General features: G+C 39.9%; 1 protein-coding gene across 14 annotated transcripts in view; it reads right to left on the bottom strand.

Annotated features, from left to right (window-relative positions):
* Positions 1-1,150: 1,150 nt before the first annotated feature.
* LOC115615650 (protocadherin alpha-C2-like) overlaps positions 1,151-12,907 on the bottom strand; it is a 151,610-nt gene continuing 139,853 nt past the window's right edge. For 10 of the 14 annotated variants that reach the window (XM_030504055.1, XM_030504050.1, XM_030504054.1 and 7 more), the window contains one exon: positions 1,151-4,916. In XM_030504055.1, coding sequence (XP_030359915.1) covers positions 4,606-4,916 — 311 coding nt within the window. In that variant the 3' untranslated portion in view covers positions 1,151-4,605. The remainder of the gene's footprint in view (positions 4,917-12,907) is intronic. The other 4 variants (XM_030504058.1, XM_030504059.1, XM_030504060.1 and 1 more) reach the window with 1 other exon arrangement.

Genomic DNA, 12,907 nt, shown 5'->3' with positions numbered 1-12,907 from the left:
GCACACCATTTCACAGATAGAGAGACTTCAGGTAGGATTCTTTAAACACTGATGGAAGGAAGTTCTTCAAGGCAGGGATTGCTTCCTGTTTTCCTAAAGGGGGGCTATAATACACTGAGGGCTTAGTTAGGACATAAGATTATACCTACACACATTTTCAGTCTAGCTTCCCCCAGAATCACACACATTTTTCCCACTGAGGCTGCATGAGTGGAATTTGAGTCCCAGAAAAGCTGAAGGGTTTACCTAACAGGAAAACTATTGCAGGATTAAAAGTCTAGGGTGGCCATGTGATTGATGTGTTTTAACAATTACTATGTCTTGTTGGGCTTCTTGTGCAGTGCCATTCCTGTAATTAATGGGCAAGGACTTCTAATTCTCCTTGATGTTGCTCAAAAGGTGCTGAGACGCTTGAAGCACACAAAATATCACCAAAAGAGCTGGAACAGGGCTGCCAGGGATATGGAAGGAAGACTGTACATGGTTTATTTTACCCAGTCGTTGACACAAACTTGGCTGGGTTAAAGCAAGTGAAGCCAATTGTATAAAAGAGTGACAGTAATTGACTTTACATTTGAAGAATCTAATTCCAGTTTGAGAACAGGTGATTTTACAAACACTGAAAACTCTAACTGAAGTGTTGGATGACATGAAGCAAGAACAATCATGGACTCATTTTGTGCCTAAATATGTTACATATAGATCAGAGAGCTAACATAGAAAAGTTTCCTAGAGGAAACACTATTTATAGGAACCTTGAGACTGTTAAGCCCTAGAACGTGCAGGTCTAACTTTTTGACCGGCCAACATGAATTATATATCCTATAGAAAAAGCACAGTTCTATAAAGGCAGCTTACTCACATTTCTCCCAGGGAGAAAGTCAATTAACCATGTAACAGCTTTTTCCAAAAATGGAAGCAGTTCTTGAAATGCATCAAATGAGTGAAGAAGAAGGGAAAATGAAAGATGAGCCTAAAAGATACCAAAGCTGACTGCAATTAAATCCATAATGGATTTTCATATATAAAATTTGGGAAATGCATTTGGGGTTCTATTTTCTTCCCCTTATGTAAGAACATTGGAAAACTTTAATTGGATCCTCCCCTGTGATGTTCAATGACCCAAATACTGAGCGAAAGAAACCTAATGTAAAGTAAGATATCTTTTTAATGTCAGTATGTAATTAATATACAACATAACTCAGACTTAATTGTTATAAAAGCCCAATAGTTTTGCTCACTGATCTTGTATGCATAAAAACCAGATTTCCAAAGACAATATACTCACAGAAAATACATGGATTCTGAGAGAAATAAATTTTTCAGGTGGTAAAAGGCGCCAGAACTGCAATTTCCTTCTTAACAAATTCTGCAGTGTACTTTGTCTTGCTCCTTTCATTGTCAGCAAGAGGATAAAAGAGACTTTTGTGTCTTAGTTCTTACTGGTCTTGGCCACCTCTGATTCTCAGTTCTCATTGTCACATAGTATTTAAGCAGCACCCCCCAAAACTGTGGCAGAATGTGCAAATTATGCCCCCTTCCTGACATCCAAATGGTTTGTGCCAAGGGTTTCTCCTCCTCTTGGACACCAAAACCAAGGACGTCAATGGTATAATTTATACACTAGTTTTGAAACAGCCAAATTTCACTTAAAACATCTCAGCATTCCAGTTGCACTATAGGGTTCAAATACAGAAAAATCTCTTAAAAATCTGGTGAGGTGCCTGATTCAGTCTTCTGAAAACACAGTGAATCTGTGTAATGTGTATTCTACTAGTGCGATCCAGCCTCCTTTTAAACTATGCCAGTAGGAGCATCTTCTCTCCTCTGAAAGTTTTTTCTCTGCTCTATCAAATCTCCATACTGGATTGCTTCTCTTCAGATATTCTGCTTTTGTCTACCAAGTTATGCAAGCATACAGTCCTCCAGCAGTAAACATTTGCAGCAAAGACAGTGCTGACAAATGCAGTTTTGTGTTAAAACAGGCAAATCAGACATACTGCAGCTCTTGGTTCATTTTGATAGAAACAAACCTTGGAAGATCAGCTGCATCAGGCCACTGATGAAAAATGAATCAGATTAGACTGTAGAGAGGAAAAGGCAAGCACTCAAAAAAAAAAAAAAGATATTCAACTGATGTCTAAAAAAAATAAAATATTAAAGATTCCTGTAAGAATTTAATCTTTGTGTTAGATTTTTGACAGAGGCATTGAGGAGAACTACTTTATGACAAGAACAAACCAAGGCTATCTTTCTGTGTGTTGAAGTTACCACCGTAACTCCAGTTTATGAACATTTTGGGATCAGTTGGATTAGTCGCCAAATAAAAAATTCAGTCTAAATGTACTTGCATAGCACGCTTGCATGAAAGAACAGCTCCCACCCCAAATTTTTTCCTCTTGGTTAGCCTTTAGAACTGAATCAAGGATTCTCTTTCTCAAGTATCATCTTTTTCATTGCCAGTAAACCAAGACTGGTAGCACAAGAAAACTCTAAATAGACCACATGAGGCCATTGGTGGTTCATGCTCTGAGATATGAGTTCTTTTATTAGAGCTTTACCTTCTGTGATGTTTTAAGAGTCGCTGCAGGTTCTTAAAAATGAATAAAAATTGTCCTATTCTGAACTGTCAGCAGTTTGGAAACTTAAAACATTCAGGACATGTCTCAAGAAATCCAGTTGTTCTCTTTGATCCTAGATTAAAGGGCCTATTAGAAATTTTAGAGCTATGTAGTTTCTTACACAGTTCCAATTATTACGACAGTTCAGCTTTATTCTGTGAATATACAATAATGTAGAAAACTCCTTGGAATTCCCTCATCAGCTATATGCTATTTAAAAATACATGTATTGTTTTTATATTAATATCCTCAACCACATTCAGCACTCCATTTATACCCTTAGGTTTAGTAATTCACAGAGCTTAAGCTTCACAGATTCTTACCAATAAATCCTCAAATGCATGCATAGCTTGATTTAAGAAAGATATTTTACTTGTGTTTCATACACAAAAAACTGATAAACAGTGGCTTAAAAAATTAACACTACTCCACTTTTCCACAAGTGTACAAAAAAGAAATAATGAATTTACATTCAACGGTAAAGCTTAATGTCCACTCTAATAATAGTTGCATTGACATTCACATACACAAGCACAGAATAAATATTTCAGGATTCTTATAAGAGCATACAGCATACATACAGTACTTGAATTTTACATAATGAGTGTTAATAGGGTCAGAAATTCATAATCTCATAGAAAAGTTAAACTAAAATCAGAAAAGGTTGTGTAGGAGGTAACACGAAGGTACTGCACAAAGCTAGCAAGTTAGTAAATCCATTTGTGTGAGGAGTTTGCTTCTGCTTCTTCATATTAGGACAGTTTGTTTGCAAAGGTGTATTCAAAGTGCAGATCAATGCAATAAAAAATTAAAAAAAAAAAGAGAAAAGATATTCTTGTATTTATTAATACATGCAAGAGGCAGCCCCCAAGTCACCCGACAGAATAAAGCTGTTATTGGCAAGTGGCCGATATAATACAGATGTTTCAGGCAATTTTTCTAAAGCACTTTAATAGCAGCAATTGTAACTTATAATGGCTCTAGATTGACTTCTGTTTGGGTTAAAGGGCATCATATTTCTTCAACATTTACAGCTATATTTCTTTATAAATAAATATCTCGAATAACAAATAGCATAGTTAACTTTTTTTTTTCCTCTCTCTTTTGCATAAGTGTCATGGAAAAACTCTGACCTTTTCAGAGACATAATGTGCAAAATAATGTTAGAGTGGAAATAGGGACACAGAGCTTCACAGTCAGTTACATTCCTGGGATGTCAGCCCAGCCCTTCTTACACTCTGAGGGCTAGCCATGCCAGGGTAATGCAGGGCTTCAAGGGACAATTGTCCCAATGGCTTCCTTGGTAAGAGATGAAATTTATGGTATCTTAAAGAGCTGTAAATGTGAGGTTTTATTTGCAGGGGTGTGCATAATACATCATGTATAAAACTCAGTATTTCCACACAGTGACTTCTCAAGATTTGAAAAGTCTGGTCATCTCCTTTCTGACATTTCCTCCCCAGCCTGAACATCTTTGAACATTTGTGTTCATTAGGTGTTTCCTCTGTTGCATATTTATCAGCTCTTCTTGCATTTTATAATCTGATCTCATATAATCTAGCTGACATCTGCACACAAATATTTCCAATCAGATAGAGGGTGCACAACATTAAAACTTTTAAACCTGTCCTGTAAGTGTCATCAAGACAGGAGCACAGGAACCACAGTGCAGAGTCCAACCTCTCACTGGCTGTACTGTGAAGATTCTCCTTTTCGGCGTAGGAGAAAGGAAACTTGTGTCTGCTTTTTAGATTCTGAAAACAAGCCAGAGTGGAGAAAAAGAGTTAACACCAGACTTAATAAAGCTTTTAAGACAAAACCTGTTAAGCAATTTAGACAGACACTGTGAAATTCCTGCTGATTTTCTCAAGTCTGTACATACAGGAAATTTGTTAACAGTAGGAAGAAGCTGGGAGTTGCTACATAGGAGAAATATGCCATTATTACAAAAACTGGCTAAATGGTTTCTTTCAGTATAAACCCCTCACTGGTCACTGTTCTCAGTGGTGCTGTTGCCCTTTTCTTTTTTCTCCTGAGTCTTGTTCCCCTTCTTCTTTTTCTTCTTTTTCTTGGTCTCCTCCTTCTTGCCAAAGGTTATGAAGTCACTTTTGTCAATTTGGCTGTTTGGTGGCTCCTGCCGGATGGAGATGATTGCAGGAGATCCTGGGATAATGAATTTGTCTGGCAACTCACCAGGACCACCTTGTTTGGGATTGCCCGGTCCAAATTTAAAGGTCCAGCTGTTGCTGTTCACACCAGCTCCCACTGGGGGGGACACCTCTCCCGCCTCAGGTTCTGAAAAAGTCAAAACAGCAAGAAAACCTTTAAACATCATTAAATACCAGCACTTGGTGAGTATCAGCTTCCTTTTCGAAAGCTATGGCTTTAGCCTGGTTTTAGCCAACTCTTGGTTGCCTGGCTACTCATCTGGATCTTATTGACTGGTTCTTGTCCAGGCTGCTCAATGCTAGCATGCACTGGCTCACTCCACATACTGCTGGGCCCAACACATTCTAGATCCCAAATTGTGCCTTGAAATACAGTTGTTTTCTATTTTTCTTTTGACTTTGAAGTGCATGGAATAAGAGATTGCTGGGATGCAGCCCACTGTAGTGTTTTATAGCGTGAGACACGCACAGGCATTGCATGGCGCAACGGTATGTTTGAGGATGTCTAATTTGTGGCAAGATGTTAAAAATGTCTCAGAAGTAAATCATAGTGCAATGAGTTCTGAAACTGGGAAAGTCTCCCCTATTATATTTATTTTTTCTTGTTGTAGTATCACAACATAAAGGCTGAAAAACACCAGACTGGTGACTAACTCTTGGTTCTTTAAATTGGTAGGTAGAATGGTAGATCACAATATTTTATACAGGCAAATCTAAAGTGAAGTCTGTCCCCAGCTTTAGGCTTGCAGTACAAAGCAAATTTTAATTTCACTCCCACAATTTTGACAAAACTGAGCTAATCAGATTGAAATATTTACGTATGTTGCCCTGACAAGGATAATTTCCTAGCATAATGAGATGCAACACAAATTAGGTTCTTCCATGAGAGAAAGTCTTAGAACCTGGCTGTTTTCTTTCTTCTTAAACTTTGAAAATTCTTTGTAATTTTCATAGCTCCCAATTTTAAATACAAATGGCAATACATTTTGAAGTATTTCAAGTGTTTGAAGACTTGTGATCAGGGGAAAGCTATATGTTTATGCATTGATGCTAAAGCCATCAAATCTGATGAAAATGCTCTTACCTACACTCTAAAAAGTGCAGTATCACAAACATAGGACCTGTCACACTAGTAACACTCCCAGCCACACATAAATTCTTGCAATACCACATAAACAATGCCAGTACCACTGATCTGATTAAATCTCAGCATCGTGTATTCTGCATGAGAGCTTTACAGTTGAAAACGTAAAGATATTTGGGGTAAAGAAGGAGGTGGGATCTGCATTGCTACAAGGAAAGGTTAAAAAACCAGCTGAGAGGGACTCTGTATCCCTTGGAAGAGTAGGCAAGAGCACAGAAAGGAGGAGAAGTCCTAGGTCTCCAACATTTTGCCAGACCAGAAGATGATATCCAGTAAACCTCAACTACTGACTGCTCTGTACCCCTGTAGTAGTAGTGGAGAATCCTGCATTTGCTTTAGCAGCCATTTAATGAAATGAGCAGCACCTCCCGTGCTACTTATTCTTTTATGATTCTTCATCTTCTATAATGTTGTTCATATATTTTATTTCATAACATAGAAAATTGTATGTCATGTTTGCAGAATTTCTTTTTCTTATATGTCAGCCACACAGTGAGGTAGCCCTTTTCTAAATTCAGCCATCAACGAAGTAGGCATCCACTCTGAACTGTCTAATTTAGTTCTTGTTGCAGTCTGTAAAGAGAGACAGAAGGCAGTCCAACCCACTTAGCTTAAAAGCCTGGTTTTAGATGCAGTGAGCTGTCTCTCCCCTCTCTGCTGGAGTTGGATTACCTTTGCTTCTTTACCTACAGATAAAACCCAGACAGCCAATTTAAACTAACCACTTTTGAATGGCTAGTGCGAAAGGAGCTGATTTCCACTCTCAGAAGCAAGCTAAGCAGCATCATGACTTGGGGGATGTTGTATTAATGTCCATGTCAGAGTATGTAAAAAAAAAAGAAGTTTGAAACTAATCTCTTTAATAGTGACAGCCACAAAAATCCTGTGCACCTATTTGCAAGATGAAGCCACTTTCTCAGCCCTAACCCCTTCACAGGATTTTCATTTAGGCAGGCATTTACATCTCCTGTTCAGAAATACCTGAGAAAGCTTAGCTGTATCGTTAAGATCCCACCATTTCCACCCCTTAAAAGGCTACATTTGAGTTATGACAGCACTGACACCAGTACAGTTTAGGTCTTCAGTGATACTCTGCTGCAAAACTCTAAAGCACAGGTCTGTCACTGAGATTCACAGCACTGTCTTTTCAGATGCAGCATTTGCAAATTCACTCAGTTGAAGGGTTGGCTTTTATCAGCTTGTAAAAACCATCCGAGGCAATGTATGATGCTGAGTGATAAGTACAAACAGTCTGAAATTGAGATGTCTTCTAAATTTGGGGCAAAATGCCTGCTCACAGAACACGTCATCAGTCAGTCCACAAATCAATATCTCATCAGGTTTGGGCTAAGTCTGCAGTTTCTACCTCGCTGACATTTTTCTCTCTTTTGGGGAGGCCATGTGTTTTTTCCCTGTCCGTGGCTAGCCCCACAGCTCCAATCTGGTGTTTACTAGGAACAGGTGGTGCTCACTTCCCATAATGTGAGCTGGCTATATATTCTGAGTGTCATGTACATCGTCTTTACCTCCTATGCCTCTGCTGCTTTCTTAAGGAACCTTTGTCAGAAGAAGGCTAACTCATGTTAGAACAGTTGTGTCCCTGCTCAAGGGGGAGAAGAGAAAAGCATTTCTGTGCAGGTCTGTCTCCCTGCAGAGGCATTTTTGACTGTGTGACATGCTTGGCCAAGACAGCAGCTTGCTTTACTCTGTTCCACCCCTCCCCACTCACCACTTTGTCGCTGTCTTTAAAAATTTGGTGGCTCATGGACTCAGTAGATCACTTAGACAAAAGCTTGCAATCAAAGCATCCATTATTATAAAGTTTAAAGGAAATCTTTTTCGATTATTTTTCTAGGCATCAGAACATGCCGACTAAAGCCTCTGTCAGACTATAACTACCTCATCAATAATCTATGACCCTTCTGTCCACAAGTCAGAACAGCAAAACACATTAATGAAATGAATTTATTTAAAACTGAGATTAGGCAATAAGCAGGAAGCAAATTGCAGAGAAAGCTAGTCATTAACCTGATTTCTCTTCCCTGCCTCCTCTGCTGATGCTGTACTGACTGCAGCTTCTGCCTCTGGCAGGCTTAATGAATATGCACCATTATAAAGAGTCTGACATTCTGCACTGATTCTGAAACAGCACATCAAATGCAAATAGTGTGCACTGAAAAAACCTCTGTGTCATTTGGAGGATCTCTGCGAACATTCTGGCTTCACTCATCATCCCTAAGCCTTTTTGGGATTAAAATGCCTACCTAATCTTTAAAAAAAAAAAAAACAACAAAAAAAAAAAAAACCACCAACAAAAAAACTCAACAAAAAAAAAAACACCCCACAAAACAAAACCACAACCAACAGCACAACAAAAAGATCAAATTCCATCATCAGCATGTTAAAATGACAGATACTGGACTGAAAGACAGAGAAATGATTCAGTCAGAACACAGTTGAACCATTTTAACTCTCAGTTTGCCAAACAATCCCAGTCATCTCTAAGGGCTAAGTCAATTTGGAGTCTGAAATTAAAAAATAAGTAAGTAATTCTCACTTTCTGCCCTTCCATCTATTTCACCTGTTCTGCAATAATGATTCAGAGACAGGAGGAATGAACTAAATGAAAACTTCTTCCCACCAAGGAGCCTGCAGCTTTAAACCATCACTTGGATTTAAAGCCAGTAACATTAAACAGGGTAATTATAGCACATATGTTGAGGGATATCCGTAAACCCCCACTACTCCCACATCCAGATACAAAGCAGGTGGCGGGTGTGGAGGTCAGTCTCAGGTTACTGTCTATGCTGATGTCGAAATTTAATTTAAATAGACATTATTTATCTCATTATAAGAAAACAATCTTACTGGGCTGTGTATTAAAGCAATTGTCTCAGCTACCAAATAGCTCTGCCAGCATATTCTGAGACGTGAAAGCAAAAATTGATTTGCTTGCTACCATAGCCTGCTGCAGCCAGAGCACAATGCAGGGGAAATGGCTTCCCACAGCGGCTGAAGAAGCAGAGTACAGTGTCTGCAGCTCCTCTCCTCTCTTTTCACTAAAAGAATGTTTTCCTCCCACAAAAACATCAACCTTCTCAGGTAACATCCTTCTAGTGCTATACTGGTGTCCAGTCCTGCTCCCTCCTCCACAGAATTTGCCTTAGAAAGCACCAGTTGGTACTTGCTCAGCACAAGCTTTAACCTTCTCCTTGCCAAACTGAGGACTAATCTGCTGTATCACTGAGACAGACTGCACAGACATCCAGATGCTCCATATCATTGTTCCAGATCTAATTGGATGCTGGACTCTGATGGATGCAGTATATGAATGTCTGTGTTGCAAACAGAGGTTGTTAGGGACAGACTATCCTGCTATGGACTATCCTGGTAGATGGATTTTTATTTGGGCATTTCACCATGTCTGCAGGCCCACAGTGATCTTTTTTAAGAGTTCATAGTTAGAAACAGACTCCCCCCTCAAAAAAAAAAAACCCCACAAAACAAAACAAAAAAACCCAACAAACCCCAAACAAAAATATCCACAAAATAAACAACAGATTATTTTAATTTTATAAATGCATTGTAAATATAGTGTGGGCAGCCAGAGCAGCAGCCATTCTGCCCTTGTTTTAATGCAAACAGTAAGGCAAAGGGCAGAAAATAGCACAGGAAAACTGCACTTGGTGTTGGTGGGACTGCTGTGCCCCTCAGTTCTTGTGAGGGAGAAAGGAGAGGTGATGTGGCGGGGATAATGTTCCCCTGAGGATATGCGTGGGGTGGATTGGCCTTGCTGGCACCCACCCACATCCACCAAAGACTTTTTTTTCCTTCATGTTAAACCAGGTGCTACTTCAATGCCCCAAACTGAACCAACTGGAGCAGCAAACAGCTGCCCAGGCTTCTGCTGAGGGCTGCTTTCAGGTGACACATTCGAAAAATGTGGACTTTCAGACAAATCTTTAAAACTGGGATGTCTGATTTGTGGCTCAAATTTCCCTCTGGATGTGACCAGGAGGGAGGTGGCATTCTGCTTCCAGCTGACTGGTGCTGTGCACGGGTGCTGCCTCTATTATATAAAGACATGAAATATTGCCAATAGAGCAAAAGACATTGCAGAAGACAAAGCTCTGAATGTCAGGAGGCCAGGAACAGCTCTGTGCACTGCTTAGTCTGTGTTATAGAAAGCCAATTCTGGTTACTGTGTTCTGTCAAATATAAATAAAAAATAATTTAATTCTTAAAGGCAAGCACTTTTATGTGAAAGACAACAGGCTCGCAGACCATCATAAATCCTGCTGTGAAGGTGAAAAGGAGGAAGCATTTCCTGGCTGCTGCTACAGCCTGTAGCAGTGTTCTCCAGGCAGCCAACCCCCCCTCCCCTCGATCTCTGCTGGGTGAGCTGTTGAACCGAGGCCAAGAGCACAGACGCGCTCCCTATCCGTCGCCTCCTGCCACTGGAGGCCACCCTGCTTCCACGGGGTGATCAGGGATCTGCAGCCACTACAGCGACCTTCTGTGTCAGCCCCCAGCTCGGAGGCTGGCTGAGTCTGCTTCCCCGAAGAAAGAAAATTTCAGGCTGGAGATTTCAGGTTACTTGAAGGGAAGACAGAAGGCAGGATTAGATGTTCTCCTAGCACTGGACCTCCTGCATAGTACTAGATTGTTTTTATTTCTGTCCATCTTGCAGAGTGAACACTCCTAAGAGAATTCAGGTGAATTCAGTCCCTTCTGCTCAACAAAACGGTTTACCAAGTACCAGTCTCTACAGCTGTGAAAACCTTCTGCAGGTAAACTTACCTTAGTCCATGTTACTGCTGGTGCATAAAGAGGAAAGAGCCCAGCATGGCTGCCAAAACCCAGCACCGGTAGGCAAAAGAGAATCCCCACTTTTTAACTGAGCACAATAGAAAGACAGTAACTATGGAAACTTGAAGCATCAATTTTAGTCTTTGGAAGCAGAAGCTAATTTTAACGAACTGATCGGATGCTTGAAGTGGTAGTGAAAGAAAAAGGGACATATTTATTTTGGTGCTCTAGAGGCATCTATTTTAAACATGAACGAACATGCGAGCTTCACCACTTTGAAAGAGTAGGATAATAATGGATCATGGACACCTAATGAAGAGTCTAAAGAGATAACTTTTTCTTTCTTTCTTTATCATCTATGTTTAGCTTACAGCTTCAACCATTCCTCTTGTATATGGCTCCCACTCCAGCAGCCCAAACCATTGTAATTTCCAGGCCAGATGACTACAGTGTGAAGCTTTCTAATTGAATTTTCCAAAGCTTCAGAGAGTGGAAAATGTCTCTCATAGGTTGAAGGTGGCTCCCTACTCTGAACTTCAGATCTGGAACCTGTTCTCTGGCTCCTTCTGGCTCTGATCACAAATAGAGAGATAATTTTACTGGTATTTTATGGATGAAAGCTGAAACTGGCTTTTTCTCTGTCTGGACCATAAAGGGGAAGAAAGAGTATTATTACTGTTTGATTTAGTTTGGTTCTGTTATCTTCAAGGCATTTCTTCATTTTAAAAGTAAACTACACCATACAGGTATATAAGTTGAATTTAGACCTACAAAATCCTTTAGCTCACCTACTCTGGCTAGATTATCACTGAAACTCTGCAAAATTCTCACCTTCCAAAAGCCAGTTGACCAAATACTAACTAACATCTATTTTGATTCTTGCCGATATGGCTGTTAGCCAGCAACCTGTCCTAAAAGAGGTGTGTGACTTTAACACCTTCCACAGGAAGGGGCTGCAAAACTGAAGACATCACGGGCCTCAAAACAGAGGCAGTTACAGCTCTCTTTCCCTTCCATAATATGTATGTCACATTAGCAGCTTCCTATCATCTCCTGTTAGGATCACATCCCTTTATTATTCCTTTTTACAGATATGGGATGAATGGAGCTAATGTTTCACATCAGCTAAAAAGGAATCTTAATTAAATGTGATGAGTAACTGCTAATACAATATGATAAGCCCCCTGGATACGCACGCTACACAATTTCTGTGGTTTTCAGAATTTTTTAAACATTCTCCAAGGACAAAATGGAGGTGACCTTGTGAACACTCCCCACATCCATTCCCCTACTACAGAAATAGCTTCACTCTTTCAAGTGGTTGAAGTGTCCACAGTTGGAGGATTTAGGTTGCAGGTAAATCCAGATGTTATGATCACTTAGTCATCTGGGTCTTCAACCCTTTAAAGCAGATTATTTTGGTACTGATGAGATGAACCAGACTGACTGCCCTGGAAGTCTGGACCTACTGTATCATGGTGCCAAGCCTTCTACCTTTTTGCCCTCCCCTGCAGCTAAAGATGACCTCTTTAAATTGAAAGCACAGTGCATGCTTGAACCATACGATGAAAAGTTTGCATTAGGTTTTCAACAGATGAGTAGTTCCTGTGTAGTTCTGCTGCATTTCAGGGATCTGTAGGCAATTCTGGATGGCTGTTAAAAGCCAACTGAAATGAGTTTATGAACATCTTAACTTGTTCAGTGCTTTATTCTACTTGGTTACATAAACTGAAATCACAAACTGATTCATGATGTGCTGCAAAGGCTATATAATGCTGAAATAAAATAAATTCAACAAAGAGATTACTTGAGAAGGGATAATTCTAATTGGACACTAGACGAAATTTTTTTACAATGAGACCAGCTATTGGAATCATCTCCCCGGGGAAGTAGTGGATTCCCCAACACTGGCTACTTTTAAGATTCAGCTGGGCAGCGCACTGGGCCGCCTAGTCTAGGTCATGCTTTGCCAGCAAAGGTTGGACCAGATGATCCTTGAGATCCCTTCCACCTTGTATTCTATGATAATTCACAATTATGGAATATTAAGGAATGGTTATTTGAATAAAGATGAGATCAAAGGTGGCAGTTGCTTGAAATGGGTGGCACCACAATGCAACAGTCATTTTGACAAAGTTACACATGCCTTTTGTGTCTTGTCTCTA

Source organism: Strigops habroptila, chromosome 12 (genome assembly GCF_004027225.2).
Source record: "Strigops habroptila isolate Jane chromosome 12, bStrHab1.2.pri, whole genome shotgun sequence".
NCBI classification, from domain to species: domain Eukaryota; kingdom Metazoa; phylum Chordata; class Aves; order Psittaciformes; family Psittacidae; genus Strigops; species Strigops habroptila.
The sequence above is the reverse complement of the archived record's forward strand: the minus strand, read 5'-3'. Positions and strand labels throughout refer to the sequence as shown.